This window comes from Bison bison, unplaced genomic scaffold, assembly GCF_000754665.1.
Source record: "Bison bison bison isolate TAMUID 2011002044 unplaced genomic scaffold, Bison_UMD1.0 scf7180017864374, whole genome shotgun sequence".
NCBI lineage: Eukaryota > Metazoa > Chordata > Mammalia > Artiodactyla > Bovidae > Bison > Bison bison.
In genome coordinates this window covers 1,239,878-1,250,816 of record NW_011494946.1, presented here as the reverse complement: position 1 = coordinate 1,250,816, position 10,939 = coordinate 1,239,878, and the positions used below count along the sequence as shown (strand labels likewise).

At 42.5% G+C, this 10,939-nt stretch overlaps 1 protein-coding gene across 1 annotated transcript in view; it reads left to right on the top strand.

Moving 5' to 3' along the window:
• Nucleotides 1-115: 115 nt before the first annotated feature.
• Nucleotides 116-10,939, top strand: part of KCNH8 (potassium voltage-gated channel, subfamily H (eag-related), member 8) — a 492,651-nt gene continuing 481,827 nt past the window's right edge. Inside the window, exon 1 of the mRNA XM_010856748.1 lies at nucleotides 116-191. Coding sequence (XP_010855050.1) covers nucleotides 116-191 — 76 coding nt within the window. The remainder of the gene's footprint in view (nucleotides 192-10,939) is intronic.

Below are 10,939 nucleotides of genomic sequence, written 5' to 3'. Positions count from 1 at the left end.
GGCGCCGGCCCCCTCCCGGCCGGCCCTGCGCTCCCCACTCCGCTTCTTGGCACTTTCCTCCCGAGCCATCCTCCTGCACAAACTTTGATGGAGAATTTCACACCGCGCTGGAAAGATGCCGGTTATGAAAGGATTGCTGGCGCCCCAGAACACCTTCCTGGACACCATCGCCACCCGCTTTGACGGAACACGTAAGTCTTGCACTTGAATGAGTTGCATATATGTATATTATTATTTTTTTTAAACGATCTTTTCTCATATAAATTACTTTCGTTCCCACTGTCCATTTTGCACCAGGGGAGTGTGTTACCTTCGCTTCCTGCCGAGGTGTCTTTTGTGGGGAGAATTTTTTTTTTTTTTTTTCAGTGTAGTGTTAACACTTCGGTGTATTTGGCCCCCTTGATTCTTGGGTTTGTCAAGGCTGGAAAAGAATCTGAAGAAAGACCTACATCTGTGTCCACTGTGGGACCCGTAATGTCTCTTTAAAAAATCGGTTTTTATTAATTTTATAAGGTGAAGATGAAAATTGTCCATATTGGTGAATTGCCAATCTATCTAGAGTTTCAAGGCTCCGTGGACAGAGGAGCCTGGCGGGCTACAGCCCATGGGGTCGCAAAGAGTTGGATAGACTGAGCGCGACTAACACAACAACAAATTATAGGGAGAGTTTGGAGTGTTCTTTTTCGGTGGAGCTTCATTCCGAAAAGTCTTTTGAATAGGCATGATCCCATCTGAGTTTAAGAAATGCAACTAGAATCAAGATCACCAAGTGTAAGCTTCCTGTAGAATTCTAAGCGTTGTGAGTTGATCAGAATATCGATTCCTACTTCTCAGGTAGAATAAAATACCTTTCGATCTGGAATTACCCTAGCACTCCAGAAGAGACTATTGTGGAAAGAGATGCGGGGCATGCTAAAGGCTGATCTATCATAAGAGAAACTTTCAACATACACATATGTATTTTGAGGGCGAAAATCACTGGACGTTTAGCTTGTTTAAGCTTCAGTTTAAAAGCAAAGATATGCCCTGTGGATTCTTGGAGACGTGATCACATCTGCGAATGGTTCTCTTTCAGGACCACGGTCAGGTCCCCGTTACTTCCGGGCTTCTCAAGCCCTCCTTCAACAGGGGCGGTTGGTTTTCCTTGCAACGAGCAGTCTGTGCTTCGCCCGCAGCAAAAGCTATCACTTGGTTTCTCTATGAATGCCCACACCGGCCTCCTAGCTTGCGTTGCTTCTGCGTGTTGTCTTTCCATTTCTGCCTATACACAAAACTGTGTAGAAACTCATTTGTTCCAAAGGCTTGTAGTGTTTCCGATATCACTTTTTAGGATGATGGCATATTTCTCGGAGTTGATGGGGGAGAACACATGTAACAATTTTCACTCCAGGAGTCTGGATACACGGTCTTACTACCGGTGGGAAGTAAATCCTGGACTTATGCGCTTCAGGAGTAGTTAGGAAAGTTTATGTGAGGAAGAAATGAAATATTTACTGGATTTTGTTCCGTTTTTATTTTTGACATCCAGCCTACTCGGGGTGGTTGTTGTGAACATTCTTTCCGGTGGTTTTATCTTTATCTTTAGCCTTTCCCTCCCCTGTTATGTTCTAGATGTGTCAGACGGTATGAGTGAAGAGCAATGCTATGGTTTTAGTCAGATGATAAGAAGAGAAAATATCATTATTAGGCTTTCAAACCCTTGCCAATGCCATCATCATACCCACCACCCAACCTCTACACAACATCACCACTGCTGTCTTCATGCATGATTGTGGTTACTACTATTTATTACATTAGGAACTGATTAGTTTCTAGTGGATGTTATTCTTGAAGTTGAAAATTTAAACCCCAAAGACTTTTGATATTGATTACAAATACATCTATTGAAAATGAACTAATTGGTAAACGGTGGTTGCTTATTTCATTGTCATTTAAAGTTGAATGGAATTCGGTGTGTTCCCAGCATAGCCCTGGGAATGTCAGCAGGGCTATTTTTAGGTATCAGTTGCTAATGAGAGGAGGCTTTGGATCATCTGTAAGAACACCTCTGCCTCTTTCACTATAACATTTGATAAACAGCGGACATGTAAGAGAAGGAATGGTGTGCTACGGAATAGCTCTTTTTCTATTTTGACTACACATTCATGTGAATAAAATAGAAGGTTAGAGGTTTTAAAGCCTTGTTTGGGAAGATCATCATCACATAACCAGCATTTAGTATAATAGCAGAACTGAAACTGGAGAGGGAGAGCATGCTTGGTCTGTGCTGCAAGGGTCTGTGGAATTCCTGGAGGGGACCACTGTGTATGAAATCAGTCTGAAAATCAGTGGAGCACAGCATATAATGATACCCCTGATCCCAACAAACCCCATTCGAGGAATGAGGAATCTGTCTTCTCATTTGCACTTCCTTAGAATTGCAAGAAGACCTGAATAATCTGAAACTTAAAAAAATACTTTAAGCAAAAGTTAGCCACACATTTTGCTGTATCTAGCATCATGGCAAACCATTTCAGCTAAATATTTAGTTTATCTTTTTCTACTTTTATGTATTGACACAATTTTATTAAGTATAATTACTGTCCCTCAAACTCTTTTCCTATGATCATCCTCTCTCTTGATTTTTTTAGAACAGTCATTTATTTCCTTGGGAAAGATAAAACTACTTGCAAGTTTTAAATTTGCAAAATTACCACTTGCCCAAATAAAAATTATACTGGAGAAAGAATAATGCTACTGCACTCAAAACATAGTGTGTTTATTTGGTACATTTTCTGCCTTATTTGTTAGGTATATTTTATAGTCATGTTAACTTCTTACTGTTTTATTTTGGGCAATATCATTGAAAAAATAAGGGACCAAACAATAACCCTAGCAAGCCCCCTTAGTTAACCACCATGCGGTATTATTATTATCCTTATTGACTTAATACTGTAGTGGAAAATAATAAATCTTGAAACGTCATCTAAAAATTTCTCCCAGGAAAAATTAAATATATGACAATAAAAGCCTATAACATAACCTATAATTTATCAGTTGCTCTTTTATCACAGAACAACATCAAAGAAGTTAATAATGCTTTTTATCACCTACTGATGCTTTCCCTGGGTTTCCCTGGTGGCTCAGTCAATAAAGAATCCACCTGTAATGCAAGAGACCAACTTCAATGCAGGAGACCTGAGTTTGATCCCTGGATCCGGAAGATCCCCTGGAGATAGAAATGGCAACCCACTCCAGTATTCTTGCCTGGAAAATTTCATGGACAGAGGAGCCTGGTGGGCTACACTCCATGGGGTCACAAAGAGTCGGGCAACACTGAGCGACTAAAGCACTACCAGAGACACTTTATTATTTGGCATAATAGGATATTTTTTCTTTTTCATATCTGAGAGGTGACCTCTTTGTCAGGATTGAAAGACAGTAGTGGACAGTTAACTGAAAGTTTTTCCTCGTATGCAGCATAATTTTAACAACTACTGGAAAATACAAATCTTTTCACATAAAACTACCCTAGCATATATTTACTCTTGATGTATGTTCTCCTGGTAAACTGAATGTAAATGAGACTTAGAAAAACTAAGAACTTTGCAAGTATTGAATATGTGTACCCCATTTAGGGGGAAAAAGTAATTCCAATGAATTTCTTTGACTCAGCATATAGCCGTACTTCTCACTTGAAACAGTTAAACATACACACACACAATCTTAACATTATGACTGCATAATGTTTTATTTTTACACTTTTAATGTACTTAAAAAATTATTTTCGGAGTCGACAATTGCTTTAAGTACATGAATATTAATCTAGACAAAGGGAAGGTATAATAACAGAACACATAAGTGCATATTTTAAAAAACAGTTTTTCAGTGTGACAAATATTTGCCACAGGGTACCATTTGAGAAAAACACTTTCGTTTTTTTTTTTTGAGTGTATAAAACTTTCAAAGAAAAGTGTCCATTTCCAAACAAAGTGGTGCATTAGCCTACATTTTCCAGTCACATCAAAATTTGGCCGGAAAACTTTTTTCCCTTTGGGGTTAGTGAAACAAGGTTGAAGCTCTAAAGGAAGTCTGTAACCCACTGGACTCTGTCAAGGAGCTTCCAGTCCAAGTATTCAGAAATAATGGAGGCTTAGACACTCATTCGTATTTGCATATGTTTTATGTATTCCTGCGCAAAGTGGTCCAACGACATTTGTTAAACTGGAATGCTTCCTGTACAAAGGCAGTTCTTAATGGCTTTTCGTCTTTATAGTTTCTTCAAAGTATGTAGATCTCATAACATTGGAAGCACAAAGAGAAGGTAAGGTACCCAGTGCTGCAGGAAGGGAGCACAGTGAAAAAGGGGGCGCTGGGGACTTCCTGAGTCTTTTCTGGGCTATAATGTGGAAAATATCATCAAAGGCATGTAGCCGATGGAAAGAGTGAGCTCCGCCGTGTGTGGGTCTGTCTGTAACGGGCTGTCCCAGGGAAACACTGGCAGAATCACCTAGCGCTGCATAGATGTCTCCCCACAAGCGGCGATTTGCAGAGGCTCGTTTGTGTTTCACACGCCACGGGAAGTCGCTGTTACTCCCGTTCTTTATGTTCGGAGGGATGGTTCCCGAGCTGGGTTTCTGCTTCTGGGCAGGGAACTGCCGCGCCCTCGGTGACTTGCCTTCTCACGCGTCCTTTAGGTCAGACATCAGGCAGGGACCAGCTGGGCCCTGTGCCCAGGGCTTCATAGGCCACAAGGTGGCAACAAAGTCATCAGCTGAGGCTCGAGGCCCTCCTTCAAGCTCACGTGGTTGTTGGAGGAATTTAGTTCCTTGGGGTTTTAGGACTAAGGCCTCTGCTTTCGTGCCTGTCTTCAGCTGGGGACTTTTTTCAGCAGCTGGTTTCCTTTGGGCTCCTGGTACAAAATCCCTCCCCAGGCGCTCTCACAGCAGAGCGGCTTGCTTCTTCACGATGGAATGTAAGTCAGCCATAAAAAAACACTAAATAATGCCATTAGCAGCAGCATGGGAGGATCTAGAGACTGTCATACTGAGTGAAGTAAATCAGAAAAGGAGGACTGTCGTGTGTTTGTCTAGAATGCGGGATCTACATAAGAAGATAAATAAACGTATTTACAAAACAGAAATAGACTCACTGATTAGAAAATAAAATTACGATTACCAAGGGGCAAGGGTGAAAGATGAAAGTGGAGGTCACTCAGTCATGTCTGACTCTTTGTGACCCTGTGGACTCTAGCCTGCCAGGCTCCTCTGTCCATGGAATTCTCCAGGCAGAATACTGGAGTGGGTTGCCATTCTCTTCTCCAGGGGCATCTTCCCAGCCCAGGGACTGAACCCAGGTCTCCCACATTGCAGACAGAGTCTTGACAGTCTGATCCACCAAGGAATATTCCCAAGAATACTGGAGTAGGTAGCCTATCCCTTCTCCCGGAGATCTTCCTGACCCAGGAATCGAACCAGGGTCTCCTGCATTGCAGGTGGATTCTTTACCAGCTGAGCTACCAGGGAAGCCCAGCGGGAAACAGGGAGAGGGATAAATTGGAGATTGGGACTGACATATACACACTACTATATAAAACATAGATAAGGAATAAGGATTCACTGTACAGCACAGGAAACTCTACTCGATACTCTGCAATGGCCAAGACGGGAAAAGAATCTAAAAAAGAGTGGATATATGTATATGTATAACTGAGTCACTTTGCTGCAGAAGCTAACACATTGTAAATCAACTATACTAAAACAAAACAAAACAAAAAAAGCAAGGATGCCTTTCTGTTAGGAGCTCACCTCCATCAGGTCCACCCAGAATAATCTCCCTTTTGATGTACTCAAAGTCAACTGATGAGGGATCTTAATCATCTGTAAAATCCCTTCTAAAATCACATGACCTGTCCATATGCAAGAGAAAGGGATTAGATGAGGTGTCACACGAGGGGTTGGAAATCTTGTGAGCTGGCTTAGAATTCAGTCTACTAACAGTGCTGTCTCACTGCTGTCCCATCACACAAAGCCTAACATTTTCACATCCGTCTTCCTGTGAAGCAGGTTTACTGAGCACAGTCTCTGTAATTCTGTATGCACATGAGCACGGTCTCTGTAATTCTGTACGCACATAAACTCGCATCTGAATCCTGGTGAATATATGGCCCAACTCACGGGGCTGAGGGTGTTTCTTTATATTTGGTGAAGATGTGTGAGTCAGCGCAGCCTAGGACGTGTTTTGTCAGCTGTGTTATCAGATTCTTCATTCTCTGATCTAGGAAAAATGTGGGAGACATAAGGATATTTTCAGAATATTAATCCCAGTCTTTTGACAGTGTGCACACTCTTTCCAGATAAGGAGGATCCCGTGGGGGTCTGTTGGTCTGCATACTGGAGGGTGAGCAAGTCCGCAGCTGTGGCATCCGTCTAGGATCCAAGACGAGTCCTTGCGCCCTGAGCTGACCAAGCTGTTTCCACTTTATTTACCTTCAGAACCACTTGTGTAACTGGGCCAGTATGTGGACTGTTTTGAAGCAGTATGTTTTCCATCTCTTTTTTATGCCTCTAACCATGTTTCAGATTTTAAGAAACTCCACATTATGCACTGTGTGTTGAAGTTGACTATGTTAAATTAAATAATTTTCTTTGCATAAGCTTTATCCCAAGTTTACAAAAACATAGAAAAGAAGAAAAAAAGAGGGAGAGGGAAGAACAAATTGAGAAGAGGGATGAGGAAGGAGGGAATTATTTATTTTCACTCTTTTGACTTGAGAGATGAATTCTTTATCCTGCAAAAGACTTATCATGTAGGTTCTCAAAACTTTCCTGCAATGAACAAAGTGTTTGATTTATAAGAATTTGGATTTAGGTATTTACCAGAAACCGACTTCCCTGGTGGCTCAGTGGTAAAGCATCAGCCTGTAAATACAGGAGATGTAGGTTCGATCCCTGGCTTAGCAAGATCCCCTGGAAGAGGGCATGGCAACCCACTCTAGTGTTCTTGCTTGGGAAATCCCACGGACAGGGAAGCCTGGTGGGCTACATCCATAGGGTTGCAAATGAGTCAGACATGACTTGGCTAACAAGAAATGCGTTTCTTTGAATGAGTGAGATGTACTAATAAAAGAAAAATTTTGCTACATGACCTTTAAAAGTACCAGATAATTTTGTTTTGACATCATCATACATGATGAAGAGCATGGAGAGGTAAACATGTTAAGGATGGGAGCTATACCCCAGTGTATTTTTCCTAGGCTCTGGCATTTGGTGTTGCCTGTAGACCAGACACGATGCTCTTCTGGGAAGGCGCGTTCTCTCTTAGGACGTCTTTACTTTATTCAGTGAGTCCAACATTTCCTCGAGGACATTTAATCCACGCTGACTCTATACAAAGCCATTATGCTAGGATCCTCGGGGTAAATCAGGCTTGTCCTTCTCTAAAAGAGGACAGGAAATGTATGCACAGATCCCATTGTCGGGTCGGATGCGAGTGTTCAGCAAGTGAAGGAAAGGGCTGTGCGTGTTTGGCTGAGGGAGGAATAGCTTCTCCAGGGGGCATCACACAGTAAATGACTTCCGGGTGGGCATGCTTGGCTCGTATAAGATAAGGGCAAAAAATAATCTTCCATTTACTTTGCCGACTTGTGTAGCACTTGTCACTGAGCCTAGGAAACTGAAGACACTCCTTTTTTTTCTTTTTTAAACTCAAGTATAGGTGATATACAATATTATATGTTACAAGTGTACAATATAGTGATTCGCAAATTGCAAAGGTCATATTCCACTTATGGTCATTATAAAACATTGGCTGTATTTTCCATGTTGTACAGCATATCCTTGTAGGTTATTTTTTACCTGAAAATTTGTACCGTCTTAATCCCCTCGCCTATACTGCCCTCCCTCCCCTCCCTCTGAAAGTGTTCATTCTTTCCAGCTAGAGATTACTCGCAGCTTCCATGAGAGTTTGCAATATTTTTCAGCTTCTACCCATTAAGGGTTACAATACTTGGTGTCTGAATTTTAACCTGGGCTCTCTGAACGAAGCTGAGAGTCTCAAGCTCATGGGCTTCAGTGGGAAAGAGCTACATTGGCTTGGTCTTGCCTTTGAAAAAGCAAGATATTATTTTATTGTGTGTGTGTGTTTATCTGGCTCTTATGTCTAGATGCTTTGAATTAATTCTTATAGGCTGTCCAAGTGTGTAAACCAAATCCCTAAGATCCTTTTTCTTACTGTGTCTTAATAAAGCCTTCACACTTGAGCAAGGGTCCCCTATTACGCAGTGAAATTGTGTGGTATTCATTTGTGTATGGATATCTGCTTTGCCCACAAAGCCAGCTTTCCTTAGGAAAGGGGAAGATTGATTTCTGACTGCGTGGCTGAGTGCCTTTCTCCCCCAGGGCTGCTCACCCCTGTGTTGTTCTGTAGGACTATGCCTGTGAAGAGGAAAAGTAATTGAGGGTGTGCTAGCCCCCGTGAAGTGACTGGAGAAACGCCAACCCTCAAAGGGACAGAACTGCCACTTCTTCAGAGACAGTAGGAATAGGCCTATTTGCTGATCCTGTCTAAACACTGTTTTTAAACCCATTTTGGTTTAGCAGCGCCTGCAAACAAAAACGATGAGGTTTCAACTTCATCTGTGGCATAGTTCGTACTTAACAACTGAAGCAACTGAAGAGTTTTCTCAGTAATTTAAATAGTCAAATGTGGTTCTTGGCTTATAAATTCCCTGGAAAATTAATTTTGCTTTCCTTTTTAGCTGTTAAATCAACTAACTATCTCCCTTAAGCCCTTCAAAATTCACATGACCCCAAGTGAACAAATAATCTTTTCTAGCCCAGGAAACCTATTTGTTCTCTGGCACCATAATTGGCATCCCACCCACCCATCTCTTCAGGCTGGAGCTCTGAGCTAGCCCTAGCGGCCCGTCCATCTCATGGGTCATCAGGCTTGAGGTTTCACGTGGAAATGCCGTGATTTGGTGCCTTGCCTCTCTCTTGCTGCTTCTGCTTTAGTTTGGATCCTGTTTCTCCTGGGCATGATGGCAGCTTTACTCTTCTAGACTCTTGCGGGCATAAGCCTCTGTCTGACCCACTTGTGGCCCCTTTCAGTCTGCATCGTCCCGAGAGTAATTTTCTGTAAAAGCAGTGTCATCATTTAACCCTGTAACAGACGGTTCCCTGCCACCTCTTAGAGGGGCTCCAAAGCCCTCAGTGTCATCTGACCCCAAGGCCACTCTCAGAATCCTGTCCAGCTGCTGCCTCCTAAGGCTGCAGACACCGTCACCCGGAACCTTCCGGGTCTCTGCCTGGCACCTGCCCTGAGGCTGCAGAGAGTCAGGCGACCTTTTCCCTAGCTGCCACAGTACCTTGCTCAGGCCGTGCCTTAGTCAGCTCTTCTGTGTGTGCTGACGACCTGCTTTTAGCACTCAGCCATCAGCTTCTCCCAGCTTCCTCTCTTGGGCTTATGCTGGGAAGAAAGTCTGTGCTCAATAAATGTTTCTTTGGGTAAAAGAATTCACATTTCTTGAAGACCAGGTTTGTATATTGACTGCCTTTATTGCCTTTCAGTGATAACTGCTGCCCTATTTATACAGAACAATGTGCTTAAATGTAGTTTTGAAACATAATTCTAGACTGGCTTCTAGCCCTTCATTTCCACATGGGTGAAGTGCTAATTTCTTTTACGGAACTCTGATGGTAACAGTGACTCCCACTTGGGGCCTGTCTGCGTTCCTGCTGTGTGGCTGGCTGTGTGGCTGGCTGCTGCTTTATCTGTTCCTACACAGACCCGGCTCAGCAAGGAGGCAGGCACTTCAGCACCCTTTCTGTACCAGATGACAGGACTCAAGCTCCAAATTTTCCCAGCATTATCACAGTAGCTTGTGATTTTTCTACTGTAGCCTGTGATTTTTCTACTATATCACACTGCCTCTAAAATGTGGTTTTTTTAATAGTAAGTATAAACAGGCTGGGGCAATGTGTGATGGCATTTCTAGTTTCTGACTCTCGCAAAAAGGGATTTCTGCTTTAAAGAGTTTAGCCTTTTCTGGTTCATATACTGTTTTCCCTTTTGATACTTGTCATTTAAGGAATGTTTTTCGATTGGCACTTAAGACTTGTATCTGGAACTACTAAGTGCACTCACTTGCAAAGCAGTTTTGCTCATCAAAGAATATCTACTGTCCATTTTTTTAAAAGAAAAAATTAAACCCATCTTCTTTGAGATTTTGGTCCTTAGCATTTGCTGACTTTAGAACTTTCTGTGGTGTTTTTGTTGTCAGGCTAAGCTTTCTATAGACGATATTCTAATTTTTATTGCTGTTATAGTGACATCTTTTTGTATTTTTACACTACTCATGTCTTACACAGGAAATTCTTCTACTTATTTTGAGTCAACTTTTATGGGAGGAATATATTCTCCAGTGTTACGCACTTTTCAGTTCAGTTCAGTCGCTCAGTCGTGTCCGAATCTATGACACCGTGAACCTCAGCACACCAGGCCTCCCTGTCCATCACCAACTCCCAGTTCACCCAAACTCATGTCTGTTGAGTCGGTGATGCCATCCAACCATCTCATCCTCTGTCGTCCCCTTCTCCTCCCACCTTCAGTCTTTCCCAGCATCAGGGTCTTTTCCAGTGAGTCAACACTTCGCATGAGGTGGCCAAAGTATTGGAGTTTCAGCTTCAGCATCAGTCTTTCCAATAAACACCCAGGGCTGACTCCTTTAGGATGGACTGGTTGGATCTCCTTGCAGTCCAAAGGACTCTCAAGAGTCTTCTCCAACACCACAGTTTCAAAAGTATCAATTCTTCAGCGCTCAGCTTTCTTCACAGTCCAACTCTCACATCCATACACGACCACTGGAAAAACCATAGCCTTGACTAGATGAACCTTTGTTGGCAAAGTAATGTCTCTGCTTTCCAATATGCTATCTAGGTTGGTCATAACTTTCCTTCCA